Source organism: Tetrao urogallus (assembly GCF_951394365.1).
Source record: "Tetrao urogallus genome assembly, chromosome: 6".
Classification (NCBI taxonomy): Eukaryota; Metazoa; Chordata; class Aves; order Galliformes; family Phasianidae; genus Tetrao; species Tetrao urogallus.
Window position 1 is genome coordinate 6600747 of NC_136819.1, and position 14809 is coordinate 6615555.

General features: G+C 44.1%; 1 protein-coding gene across 1 annotated transcript; it reads left to right on the forward strand.

Moving 5' to 3' along the window:
* Positions 1–1667: 1667 nt before the first annotated feature.
* On the forward strand, positions 1668–7344 carry TALDO1 (transaldolase 1; the record flags this gene model as incomplete). The annotated part of the gene is made up of 8 exons (XM_079537924.1): positions 1668–1764; positions 2592–2715; positions 3014–3121; positions 3948–4079; positions 4531–4706; positions 5312–5509; positions 6461–6606; positions 7270–7344. The coding sequence occupies 8 exons, from the start codon at positions 1668–1670 to the stop codon at positions 7300–7302; spliced, it is 1014 nt and encodes a 337-aa protein (XP_079394050.1). The 3' UTR covers positions 7303–7344.
* Positions 7345–14809: the final 7465 nt, after the last annotated feature.

Genomic DNA, 14809 nt, shown 5'->3' on the forward strand with positions numbered 1-14809 from the left:
GGAAAAGAAAAGAAAGAACTCTGATTTAGTAGATGCTGCTGTTCTTCAATTCTTCTTTCTCTTATTAACGTTATGTGCATATATATGCATCTTTCTAGTGAAATGTTCCCTCACTCCTACAATCTACAAATAGGGATGAGGGAAAAAATCCCTTTTCCTAGATATAATCAAGTGATTGTGCATCAGTAACTTGCTCAAGGTTTTAAAAGCTCAAACAAGCATATAGCAGATTTCCTGCCCTCAGCAAGGTGAATTCACTGTATTCATATCTGTATTTTACTGACAGACAATCTTGCAAAGAATGCACTAAAACAAGTATGATGGGGAATGCCTTGCCTTTCTCACTCACACTAACTGGCTGGATGGGTTCAGGCCCAGACAGCACAGAGCCCCATTCGCGTGCTCTCCTTTAGGTGCTGTGGATGGTCTCACTTCCTCCACAGAGCACAACCACCCCCTGAAAGGTGAATGCCTTGGCATGGTTTGGGCCCGTGCTTGCTCATGTAGTGGAAAAAAAGCCATGCATGTGGCTGGGGGACAGATGACTCAATGTGAGAATACCAATGACTTTGGCTTAGATCTTCCAAAAATGCTCCCAATGGATTATTTGTTTTCTTCGTCTTTGAATTGGACGTTGTTAGCATTGGCAGAACTGGGGTGCAGGCAGGGAGCTTCAAGGCTTCTGAAAAGGCTGGAATTTGCAAAGGGAGCGATGAAGAGAACAATCCTCCTGAGAAGCCCGGGCTTTGGATTTGGTGGAGATGAGAAGCAGGAGTGAACACTGGCGAGCCATTGGCAGTACAAGCACAGGAGGCCAATCAACTCTGCAATTAAAAGTGAGCAGTGAGCTTGGGAACACAGCACCGTTCTTGTGTTTGTGTATGAGGTTGCACAGAATCAGCAGAATTACAGTTACTTGGGATTGGAATGGAAGCGTATGCACCAGCTGGTAGCTACGGGAGCATTTCTTTCAATAAAAGTGTCTGTAAGCCTCACTGGGGGTCACTTTTAGAACTTCCCACGTGACTGAGCCGTGCACCTGCTCTATTTGTACTGCCTGCAAATAATGCTGTAATGCACTGTACATTGAACGAAGGAGAAAATAATATAACCATGCACTGTATAAGATTTATTAAAATAGTTAAGTTATAACTTCATCTCTGTCTCTTGCTTTTGGATAGCAAAGTAAGCAACAGAACTCGAGAAAGTGTTGTTAAGAGCTGGCTTTTCCTCACGGCTCGTGGCTGTGGGTCTGGGATAAGCAGCTCAGCGTCCGGATGGAGACCAGGGACGAGCGGTTTGCCGCAGAACTCCCTGCTAGGCTCACTGATGATTAACACCCTCATCAATGACGTCCGCAATGGGATCGCACCAAGCGGCACCTCACGTCACCAAGGTGGCCAATCCGCGCTCTTCCTCAGTCGCCAAGCCACCCAATGAGGAGCTTCCTTCCTCCGCTCGCCACCTGCCTGCCGTCCGTCTTGTCCCCGCGCCGCCGATTGGCTCTCAGCAACCCCACCCGAGACGGGATTGGGCGGGGCGGGCGGCGCGCCCTCCCCCGAGCCGAGGGTGTCGGGAGCGAGCGGAGGGTGCGCGCGCAGGCAAGCTCCCCTCCGGGCACGCAGCGTTCGTTTAAGGCAGTCGCAGCACCTCCCGTCTTTGGAGTTATGTCGGTGTCTCCCGTGAAGCGGCAGAAGATGGAGTCGGCGCTGGAGCAGCTGAAGCACCATACTACGGTGGTGGCCGACACCGGGGATTTCAACGGTGAGGGGGGGGGGGACGGGGAAGTTGCCTTTGTGGCTAACGCAGCTGATGGTGTTGTTTTTTACCCGTGCCGTGGCCGTGTCCCTGCTGGTATCTCCTTGCTGCGCACTGGAATACTTCTCTAAAGTCGCGTATCTGTTTTTTTTGCTGCTTTTATCAGCGCGCTGCTTTACTGCAAGCAGTTGGTGCGAGTTGAAGTGTGTCCTGTTTGTATGGAACGGAGCAGCTGTGGGATCACAATCGTTTCTTAGGGAGAAGCTATGGGAAAACACGCTATTTTCTTTTACTGCTAGAAAAGTAAAGTAGCTGCAGGGCTTGCAGAGGCCCAGTGCTGAGTCAGCCCTGCGTGCCAGGAGCTCAGCTGTGATTAGGGCCTGACAGCGCGTGGTCACAGCCCGCCTTGGCAAACAGCTGTATCACCGAAATAGGCGTAGTGCGGGGCCCAGGTGAGCCCAGCAGCCTGATGTCCTGTGGGACACTTGGAAGGAAGGAAGCCGGCAGTACAAGAAAATCACGGAGCCGACACCAGGAAGTTGTCCTCAACTACTCAAAGTTCTGCAGTGCAGTAAGGCTCTAGCAGATGTTCTAAGAGATGGGTTTTACTTTTGTTCTGGCTCTAACAGTTGTGGACAAACAGAAATCCAAATGTCTGCCCACGGAGGGAAGTGAGATTCCCTTGCCTTTCCTTCCCCCGTGATTCCTGGAATTCAGCCGTGCTGGCAAACCTGATTATGGAAGAGGGTTTCTGTTTTTACACACCTGAGCAAAATGCTTTGAATCATTCAGGCCAACTGATCATTTCCAACAAGCCATCTCGATTTCCTTAGCAATCGATGAGTACAAGCCCCTGGATGCCACCACAAACCCATCTCTGATACTGGCTGCTGCTCAGATGCCTGCATACCAGAAACTTGTGGATGATGCGGTTGCATATGGAAAAAAACTTGGGGGGTAAGTCAAGAGTTGAGGTTTTTGTTTGTTTTTTAAATATACACCTACTGAGAAGAAGTTAAGACACTTTATTAATGCAAGTAGTGTTTTGTAATCCTAGCAACACAGTGGGTTTTCCGCTCGTCTGCTTGTATACCTTTCTCCAGAGGCAGAACACAACCACTTCTGCTCTGCTCAATGCACATTTGAGCACAGGAATTTAATGCTAAATGGGCTGTGAAATTTGATCTTTAAATCAATGGCAAGGCTTGAATGCACTTTTTTTTTTTTTTTTTTTTTTCCCTCCCATGGTTTTTAGGTCAGAAGATGAGCAAATCCAAAATGCTTGTGACAAACTTTTTGTATTGTTTGGAGCTGAAATATTGAAGAGGATACCTGGCCGTGTGTCCACAGAAGTAGATGCAAGGTTGGCTCCTTTCCTCTGGGTTACCCTAGATCTTGGTACATACAAAGAGAGATGCAATAGAGTTGAAGAAATCCATTCTTGTCTGGACAGCTCAATGTTACAAGGCTAGCAGGGGTTTGTACTGTTAATATTTAAGAGAATGAAGTGCAGTTCATTTACTTGTTTTAACTTGGTGACACAGATCTGATCTTTGTTGTATTCATACTGTTCCTTAAACAAGGGAAATCTCGTGCTTCCAGTACATGTCCCTGGAGGTGTCCAAGGCTAGGCTGTGTGGTGCCCTGGGCAGCCTGGTCTAGTATGAAGTGGAGATTGGTGGCCCTGCATGTGACAAGGGGCTGGAACTTGATGATCCTTGGGGTCCCTTCCAATCCAAGCCGTTCTATGATACGTAGAGCTTTGTTCGTTCTCTTCTGTGTGACGTTGCTCTCAATTTCCAAGAGACCAGTTCAGGCAGTTTATTTAGAAGTAGGATTTGCCTGCTCCTTGTCAAGTCACCTTTAATGCTCAGTTTCTACATTCATTATGGAAAACTTGAGAAAAGTTTTAGTCCACAGCTTTCTTATGGAAAGTAACACTGAGCTCTGAATTCTCTGAATCAAACACCAGCAGTGTTGTCACAGTGCTCCTTGTCAGGCTTATGTTCAAGGAAGCATCTCCAAGAAAAAACCCTGCTACTAGAACATAAATTGTGACAAAACAGGACAATTGTTCTGGATGTTACTTCTTTTGGAGAAGGCTATTAAAAAGTATAAAAAAAAAAAACAAAAAAAAAAACAAAAAAAAAAAAACACAGCTTTGAAGAAGCCTTGTTCTTGTTCCAAAGGTTGTCTTTTGATAAAGAAGGAATGATTCAGAGGGCCAGGCGTCTGATTGACCTTTATAAGGAAGCAGGAATTGGTAAAGATCGGATTCTCATAAAGCTTTCTTCAACATGGGAAGGAATTCAGGCTGGCAAGTAAGTACTTCTATACCTAGTGTGCTGATTCATAGCATGCTTCTGGCTATTCACAGGCACTTGACAAACATGTTCTACACTTAAAATAAAGAGCTGTTTTGAAAGCACAGCACCAGGAAGCCTGTTGCTAGGTGTGCAGTAAGCATAGTGGTATACTGGAGCTTTCTGTTCATTAGGAAAAGTTTGTTCATACAAGGGGCAGGCCGTTCATAAGAAGCTTCCCAGAATGTCACATTCAGCCATCTGCACTTGGTTCGATGAAAAACATTCAGTAGATCACTGGGAGCCTGGCAGTGTAAAACTTTGTTCTGCTACCTTTGAGCTTTAAAGCATGTAAGCTGTACCATATCTCTAATGTAAGTTGAGGAATCGGTAGGTTAACCTATTAACTTACTGCTAGAATGTACAGCAGGTGAGCAAACTGCCATTTAAAGCCAGCCTATGTCTGCAGGGTTCTGGAAGCAGAGTACGGGATTCATTGCAACATGACCTTGCTGTTCTCCTTTGCTCAGGCAGTCGCCTGTGCTGAAGCTGGGGTTACTCTGATCTCCCCATTTGTAGGACGCATCCTGGATTGGCATCTTGCTAATGGAGATAAGAAAACCTATGAACCTTCGGAAGATCCAGGTTAGCTTTTCTTGTTTTTGAATGCAATAGCTGTATGTTCAAGTTTTAATTAACTTTAAAAATCCTCTTGTGAAACAAATGGTTTCTATCTGTATGTTATAGATAACCGATTTACGGAATCAAACTCTGTAACCCAGAGTTAGGCTATAAAGCAGGCATGTTTTATCCAGCATCTGGCGCCAAGCTGGGTGCAGGGGGACCCTCCTCTGAACTCGCATCCGTAGGACAAAAGCTTGGTACAGATGTAGGCCAAACAAATACATAATCCGTGTTTTCCGTGGAATTCATATACATATCGTTTCATTTCTGGGAACCCACCAGCATACCCTGACTCCCTCTTGCACGTGGGCAGTGGGGCTCTTCTGGTGGTCATGGGATGAAGGCTCATTGTCTTCAACTGAAGGAATCCGTCTGACCTGTTCCTTGTCCTCTTTACTCGCATTCCTATGCAGTTGTTAACCCTTATTTACTGCACATCCTGCTTGCTATGTTCTTTTGTTTTGTCTTCCTTTACAGCTGGCCCGTGTTTACCCTTCACCCCCTAACTCATAACCACTTACAATTCAATTGAAGCCTTCTGAAAGTCACCCATTTCTCCTCTTTAGGAGTGAAGAGTGTCACTAAGATCTATAATTACTACAAAAAGTTTGGCTACAAAACCATTGTGATGGGTGCTTCATTTCGAAATACAGGAGAAATCAAAGCGCTCACAGGCTGTGACTATCTCACTATTTCACCCAAGCTTTTGGCAGAGCTCAGCAAAGAGCATGTGAAGCTAACTCCCACACTCAGTGTTAAGGAGGGTAAGTCCAGTTCTCTGTAATACAGACTTGCTCAGACTGCCTTTCTTCTTGAACATTAAGAGTACATGGTTCCATCCAGCTCTGCGGTGCTTCTGTTCTGCTTTAAGGCTAAACCTTGTCCCTTCTCTGAAGGAAATGATCATGGTACAGTTGTACCATTACAACTGCTTATACAGGGTTATTTCCTAAGGGTTTCAGTTCCCACTGAGGGAACTGGAACTGGGTTTTGAGCATGTTTAAATACTTTGTCTCTTCCCCTGAAGACAGGGAGAAGGAACACGGGATGAAATTTTACTGATTGTTAGCAGAGATCCAAGCAGAGTTTAATCATTATGCTAATAGTGCTGTTAGCTCAGACATGCTAAAAGACGTTTTCCTTTCTCCAATATTAGAGATGAAGCCACACGCAAGACTTATTTAATCTTGATGGTTTGGAGTGCATGTTCTCATTGCATTATTCTTGTGCTTCTGCAGCTTTATGAAAATGCTGCTTCTCAGCTCAGATGCTGGATTTGTTGCAGCTGTAGTTGGTACTCACAGGGCACCAGCTGGCTTGTAGGCATAGATCAATTGAGCTTTGTTAGGAACTTGCCAAAGGATCAAAGACCTATTGTTCAGCTTGTTTGCTTAGAACATCACTGCGGTGTTCTTGGTAGTATTGCTGAAAGTACCAGCCCAATTAGAAACAGTACAAGATAAGGCACACCCCTGAGCACTGTATTTTGAAGGAAACCGAAGATCTAGATAACCTTCTTCAGAATGCAGGTGAGCATTTTGAGTCTGGCATCCCAAAGCGTGCCCACAGAGCAAGTCTCGCTGAAAATGGTGTTAGAAACTTCTCAGCTTTTCATTTGGAGATGGCCACAAACTTGAGACTGGTTTTAGGTAGCCCGTGGTACCTGATGCCAATCTGATAATAGTTTGGTTTATTTTTCAATTGCCCTGGTGCAGCTCAGGCCTGTGACCTTGAGAAGATCCACCTCGACGAGAAGGCATTCCGCTGGCACCACAATGAAGACCAAATGGCTGTGGAGAAACTGTCTGATGGGATCAGAAAATTCGCTGCAGATGCAATAAAATTAGAGAAGATGTTAAAGGTAGATGCTATACAGGGCTGTCTCTTTCCACCTTCTGTGTTTCTTTAAATACTGCAGCTAACCGTCAGTTGCTTTTGGTACAGGATTAGGAACCTGTCAGCAAGTTGGATCAGGTCTTGTACAGAGTGGTGCATGTTATGTAGGACAGGCTGCCAGCAAACTGGCCACCTGAATGGAATGAACTTGATAAACTCCAGTGCATTTTATGAAGGAATTCATGACAGGTATAGACAGACAGCTTTTTGAGGCCCAAGGCAGTGTTTAGACTCACAGCTAATCAAGATAGTGCTCCTATCTTAAACAAAAAGCCTCAAAGTGAAAAGTCTCATTCTAGACTTGTTAACTGTCAGCAGTGATTTGAGACACACCAATAATCTTCAAAAAGCTGGAAGTAAGCCACACTTGTATTCTGTATAGGAGGCTCCAAGACCAGATGCTGAGCATAGCCAGGCCCTGTAAAAGTTTTCTACCAGTATAGGGCAAGTCTTGTAGAGGGAATTAAGTGAATTTTATGGTTTTTTTGGGGGGGAAAAAATAAATACACTAATCACAAGGTCTCAGCACTCGTAGTCTGACATCTACTCAGCAGTGACACAACTTGCATTACTGAAGCAAAATTCAGTTCCCAAACTGACACTGATTTGTTCACTTCTCTCTTTTTAGGAGCGAATGTTCAGCGCTGAGAATGGGAAGTAAAAGAGTCAGAGTTCTCCTGACTGCTTAAGGCTGAATGAGCGGATCACCTGAAATTAAATGGATGTACAAATGTCTTACCTGTAAAAGTCTTCTGTTGTGTATGCATAGATTTCTGTATTATGCTTTTTTAAAAAAAACAATTTGTAAAGGGACAAAGCTTCATTGTTTTTGTGGCACTTTGATAATATATGCAAATTAACACCTACTTTCCTTGTAATGCGTTTACTTCCCTGCTAAAAGGAATGGAGCGATTCAGCTGACATAACAGTTCAATTTCTACTAGAAGATAGTATTGTGGTCTGCAGTAAATTCCTAATTGTCTACGCTCCTCACATGTTAAGAAAACAGTTGTCTCTCATGCTGTCTTACTGTGACTTGAAAAAAAACAAAGCAGTTTTCAGAAACCAACTGTGGTACAGAAGCCACACGTACTGGGCTCTTGTCCTTTGTTGCCCTTTTTTTTGCAGCCAAGCAGTAGCAGCAGCAACTCACTGAGTGGTAGAATTCATTGCTGCATTGAAGTAGAGCATGGTACTGTTGTTACAACACCAGCATGAGTTACACTACTTCAAAATTAGGTAACTAAGTCAAGCACCTTTGTAACTGTTTAATCTGAGCTGACAGAATGGACGTCGGAATACTGCTCAGGATTGTTGGTTGTAACTTTGTGTCTTGTCTTTAGGCAAGTTACTGCATCTCTTTCTCCTAGCCTTGGAATGCTGCCAACCCTACCACAAAATTTACTTACTTAAACAAGAAAAGCACTCTGTTATCACTCCTCCTTTATGGACAAAGAGGAAACTCTTTGTCCATAAGCTTCTTTTTTTGTGAAAGAATAAGAGCTATGCGGTAGTCCTCTCTGAGGAATGATGACCTAATCCTAAATGCATCACTTTCCAATTACAGGGCTCTCAATTAAGCAGGGATGCATCTGATTACATTTCATGGTGTACTTTGTTAAGACTAATTAAATACCTTCTTGGCTTATGTGGGTCCCGTTCCATCAAGAGCAGATTAGATGTCCCTGTTTGTATGCAGACACTATTTAACTACTTCCTCATGAACGAGCCTGAACTTTTAGACTTAACAGCAGTAAGACTACAGTGTTTACATACAAGCTACGTCCTGATAGAACACAAGAAAAACATGCCAAGAGAGTGACTGATCAGTTGGACCCATTGGTAGTACTGTCAGAACAGCAAACTGAGAGCTGTTGTTTCAGCCAAAGTGACAGACGCTGTACGCTCACAAGCCAGATGCAGATCTGCTAGGAGAGCTGAAGCAGTCACATCTGCACAGTGCTGACAGGCTCCAATAAAATCGCTCCTTTACTAACAGAACAGATTATAGGATAATATGGGAATCCTCAACCTAAGAAATATTTCTGTATGTCAACAAGCCCGCTTAATCTAGCGAATATCAGAAGCGACAGCACAGGTGAAGAGCTGGACTGTCCCCACGATCTGGGGCTGTGGAAGTGCACAGACAAAACGCTGTATAGAGAAGCCTGTGCAGTTGCCTCTGTATGTTCACTGGCAGGTGATAACCTCTGTACAGGCTATTAGCTCACCTAGATGGCAGGACGAGGTTCAGCCTGCCACAGCTTGTTTTGTTGCGTATCAAGGCAAGATGTCCTAATGCCTTACTTCTTAGCAAAAGAGTTAGCAGGTGTTTTAGGGCACCACTGCAGGCTTACAGGTGGGAAGGTTCAGACATGACTATACAGCAGAGATAGCACTGATCCTGACTGGTCAGTCCTTGTAACCAGCTCAGGTGAAACAGAGCAGGTATTTCTGCATTTACCAGCCCATTGGTATAAAAAAGAAATTTTTTGCTGATTTAGCAGAAACATTCTCCAGAGATTCATAATTGTTTGACATATATACAGATACATGCCAAATATACAACTCCAAGGCAATGCAGTGCTATCAGATTGCCCTGAGGCACCAACATGTAATTTCTGCAGAACATGAAAGGCTACAAGCCAGTTTCTTGAAACAGTTCAGCTATACATCTGCAACTAATGTGCACAGTGATTTTTCTGCATCTGACCTTGGTTTTAGTTGCAAAACCAACTTTTGGCAGAGGGTCAGATCCAACTTTGACGTGGAAGGTTCTCTCACAATCAAAACCAATCCATTTGATCTCAACCAAGACAGACTTCTAGGAACATCACCTAGTAGTTACAGCTCAAACAGATGGTGGCTATTGAGGGATTAATCTGCTTCAAAACTCCTTTGCAATCCAGACCCCTTCTTCCCCCTTAGTTTTCAGAGTACCTGTTTTCTTGTATTAGATTTTCTTGGGCAGACCTGCTGTGCTAGCTGGTGGTCTCTGCCAAAATAAGGCAAGTGGCATCAGTTTAAACTCCCTATGAGCCTGTGTATGGCCCTTCAGAAACAGAAATATTAGTGGTGTCTGAAGATCTAGCAAGGAAGTCCCATGCTTGTGAAGATGCTGTTCTTTCAAATGAACTAGGAATTAGAAAACAATCAGAGAAATCTATGATTGTCCTCTGAAATGTACTCAGTAGGGGGACTGATGCTGGCCTTTCACACTGCCTGAAAACTGCTTCCCCTTCCTCCATTCCCAGCCCCTGTTATCAACAGGTCCGCATCTCATACAACCAAAGTACAGGCCAGCATTTACAATCCCTCATTTATAATTTGACACCGCAAGCCGGCCAAACCACCAGACTTCTGTGAGTTGTGCCCACTGAAGCTCAAATACCTGTGCAAAGGGTGACTCCAAGTCCTCAAGGAGCCCAGAGGTGAGGAAGAGCAATTCTGGTCCTCGAAGTGGTGCCATCAGCATAAGCTCATGTGGCAGACCCCTCCACCCTGCACTTCACACAGCGATCAAATCATTCCTTCTGGAAGCTGGATCTCCGCAGCCAAACAGCTCAGGAAGTGCCCGGAAGCCGGTCTTTGTGGTTAATCCTGCTGCCCCTGGGAGTGCTCTCCTGTGTGCCTCTCATTCCAGAGATCATCTTTTAGCCTGGAGTTCTCCTGAGAAAACAACACAGGGATGAACTCACAAGGGAAGAGAATGCAAGCAAAATCTTAGGAGAGGGTACCCATTAGCCTCCTTTCCCAAGGAGCACGTCAGTGGAGATAACACCTGTTATGGGTTTAGCTTAATGCGACAAATGCCCACCAACAAAAACCAGGCACCTCTAAGGCAGCTCAGTGGATGCATCATCCAGCTGGGAAGCTGTGAACAACAGTTCCTAGTGGGTTTGTATTTCAAGGTAATTTGTCTCCTAAATGAAACAGCGTGCTAGGAGCGAGAAAATAATTCATGCAACACTTACAAATATCACGTAATCAAATAGTAACACTAGTAGTTACAAGCTAGAAAACAGAGATGGACAAAGCGTTTTCAGAGCTGTGCCAATTTCTGTAGATCTTTCTGCTTTAGCTTACTTTGAAACTTCCTGTGCTGCAACACATTGAGATCTGTTTACACTAGGAAAGTAGAAACTTGAAATGATCAGCATTCCAGGCAGTGAGGTTTAGTAGGTGAGGATCTGGTCCAGCACGAGATGAACAGCTCCACTGGTCCCAGTAAAACACTGGAGCAGCTAGCAAATCCTAATGGTCAGGCTCAGATAGCTAAAAGGTGCTCCAGACCCCTGACAGACACAGCCATGTTTCCCCAGGGGTGGACTGTCATCAAGAAATACATGACTGTACAACACACTACTTGGATTTGTCATCTTGGCTTTCACAACAGGTTCCAGCCTTTTGAGGTTTGCATGCTGCTGCAAGAAGCCAGGAGACAGCTGAGAGGAGAGAAGGTGCTTATAGAGGGAGAAAGCTGGGAAAGAAAAGAGCACTGGCTCATCACAGGACCCTACAAATTGCTCACCAACACTGGCATTTGGTCTCTGAACAGCAAAAGCCTCCTCATGGACATGTAGGCTGTACCTCACTTCTCCAAACTAGGTCATGGAAAACAGTATGGGCAGAATCAGGAGCAGGAAGGAGAGGCTAACCTCTCCCCAAGCACTTCCACAACCTTCTAGTAAGGCAAGGCCTTCAGCACCGTTGTCCAAGATTTGATTTAAGGCAAGAAAGAGGCTGCTTTTCCTCTGTTGCTTCTGAAATAACCCTGAAGCAACTTAAAGCAGAAAACAGCATCTTGACCACTGCTCTCCTCCGCTGGTCTCAGTGGGAATTAACCTTTACGCAAGGAAAGGTTACAGTTTAAAACAGTTTACAGCTGTTCTCAGCAATAGCAGCCCAATAAGTACCAATATTGTGCTGCTCTCCTAAAGGTACCTCTAGAAAGTAGTCTGTCATTGTTTAAAGCAGGCAGATAACAAGGCAATATCACCAGCAGACTTCAGATAATTGACTGCAGAAAGTACCTCACCGAGGCACACAGAACATTCCTCCCATATATTCCCTCTCATAGGCTTGAAACTAAATTGAACATTAATTACTAATATACAGCCCCAGGCACTTCCTGGCAGCTGGAGAGAGGATGGCTCAAGCTGCTACCATGAATACTTGTAAACACAGAGCATCACCTCCTGCAAAGAAGCAGATTTAGGGCTGTGATAAGCTGAGACAAGGCGCTGCACTGCATTGAGCAGCTCAACTGTAAGCTGCTGAGCCTCCAGCTCCCACTAGGCTGCTTTCTCCACCAGGACCACACCTCAAGTTACAGGTAGACTAGAAATAGAATTTACTGCTTTTAAAAGATTGATTGTGGCAGCTAGGAGGGTTTTACTTTTACAACAGTTGCAGGATATCTACTCCCAGGCTATAATAACACTGCCCCATTCTTCCTCCCAGGTCAGGCTGTGACTGCATTCAGTGCCCTTTTGAAGCAGGTCTGAGCAAGACTATTTCCCAGCTTCAAATTACCCTCACTGCAATTTGAGGTTGCAAATCACCAGTTACCTGCTTTCCTACTTCCCATTTGCTAGAAGGAAGTATTTCTTCCTCCTTCTTTAACAAACCTGAAGTTCCTTCAGACACACAATAAGCATTTACAGATCTCTTGGAAATACCCATAAAGGATTCAGCAGCAGTACAAGCTGTACATTTGATCTCTGCTGAAACACTAAACAATTGACTCATCCTCTCAGCAGCAACAAGAGCACCAGATCAGGACTGGGGGAAAAAAAAAAAAAAAAAAAAAAATCACAATAAGATCAAGCAGCTAAATTTGGCTAGATTCCATTTCCAAACCACAAATATAGTCTTAAAAGCAGTAGAAATGAATCATAAAAATCATGGAGTAGTTTGGGATGGAAGGAGGATTGAAGAGATTTGGGATTGAAGAGGAACATGGCTGCAAGAAATACCTCTTTTTGCCCCTGGGTGAGGCGAGTGCCCTGCACCCTCATGCCACCAGCAGAGCTACAAGGTCTGTAAGCTCACTTATCAGGGAAGCACCTGGCCAGAGTCAGTAGCAAGGTTCAACAGGAACTCTGAGGCATTCAGAAAGTTGCTCAAAAGACAGTAAGATCCTGCAGCTACAGAGGGAGACAGGAAAGAGGTGCTCCAGGAACAGCCAAAGCTAACTCCACTTAACTGCAGACATAGTCAAGAACTGAGAGAGCAGGATCTCTTGCCTGCACTGATAGCAGCTAGTTTCCCATTTCAGTACTGGGGCTTTTTGTCTTCAGTGCAGGCTGGGTGTTTTGCAGTGACTAATGTACATAGCTGAGCCCCAAAGTCCACATCCATCCTGAAACAGAGCAAGACCCCAGCAACTAAATAAATCTTCAGCCTACGCATCTCTTTAACAACAAGGCTTCCTTACAGAACTGTTTTTTCAGCTTCATTTACCTCTCCTACAGTCATGTCTGAAGCCAGTTCATAAACTCCTTCTAGCAACTGCCCTATGCTTCCTCAGTTAAGAGACTGAGCATAAGAGATACCCATAAGAGATACCTACTGTCTCTCAGAAAGGCCTTTAGCTATCACAGTCATAGAGAAAAGCTTAGAAATCCTGAAACATAACCTTCAACATTCAGCCAGAAGGGAGAAATAAAACAGAGGAGAAATTCAAAGAACAAGTATGCAAACTTTAAGGCTTGAGTTAAAAATCATTAAACTCACCTAGAACCAGTGCTTCCCAGGCACCTTTGGCAAGCCTTCCTGCAAGTCTTTCCAAAGCCTTAGGGCAGGGATAGCTCCCTTTATCACTTTAGCCCAGTGACCAGGACCTCCCCACAAGAAGGGCTTCACCTGAGCAACCCCAGCCCCAGAAGTACCAGCACAAACAGCTACAATCAACCTTCTTTTTGCTGGGGGCAAATATCTGCAGTAGACCTCTAGGTGCTCTTGGTTGAAGTGCCAGAGGTAAGATTTAGTCTCTCCTGAGACAGTCAGGGAGAGAGACCCCACGCTCTGACAAAGCAGGAATTTCTCTGGGTTGAGGCGAGTGGGGAATGGCACAGTAACCATGCTCATATTGCAGAGACTACCTTGGGACAAATCCATATCTGCATTTATAGACACTCCTGCAACTGCAGAGAGAATGCAGCTGTGCCCAAGATTTTGCTGGCATACCAGGCTGGAAAAGATTGCTCTTTCTATGCTTCAGTCCCAAACTCCAAGGAGAAACAGTGCTGCATCTCTCTACACATGTGGGCCTGATCCATTCCATGGGATCCTGTAAGCTTCTGTGCATACAGATACTGAGTCACTGAGTACTGCTGCAAGAGAAAAGCACGTTAGAGTAATAGAGTCTCCAACAACAGATACCACTCAGGGCTAAGTAAGGATCTAAACCAACATATTAAGCTTTTATTTTCACTGTAGTTCTCAAGCAGGGAATTAAGTGGTAGGAAAAAAAAAAAAAAAAAAAAAGCAACCCCTTCAGAAAAAAAGCACTTTTTGTTTAACAGACTGCCCAGGCAGCTTAGCTTGGAAGCACAGAATATAAGTGGGCAAGCGAATAATTTCTGCTTTGTTCACACAACTGAAAAAAATAACCATGCTAAAACGATGACAAGTAAGTTTGAGGCTTACAATAAGCAGCCTGAGTGAAATTAAAAGCAAAAAATACCTTTTATTTGGGGTCAAACGAAACATTTTATCTCACAGCTTTTGCTGCAGCCTTTGAATTTATGTATTAGGTACTGGAAAAAAAAAAAAAAAAGAAATATTTAATTTCAGTGATTTTGTATCTGGTCTAAAATGTAACCATGTTGAGCACAAAGTTTTTGAAAATGTTGAGCATGAAATTGGAAATTGTAGCAAATTAATGTTAAAAGAAAAAAGATAATCCCATGTTCAACTCTGGATTCCATAGGTCACTTTTTATTATTCATTCCTTAAGTAAATAGCAAGGTTACAGCTGCTGACACACACACACACAGCCTCTTCAAGAGCTGTGGGCAATTAACATTTCAGTCTAATTTTTTTATATGGATTTAGCTAATTTTATACTAGAAAATACAGAGACTTAACAGCACAAGTCCCTCTGCTAAAAATCAAGACACATGCAGAGGTTTCCCCTCCACCAGGAATATAAAACTCATCTT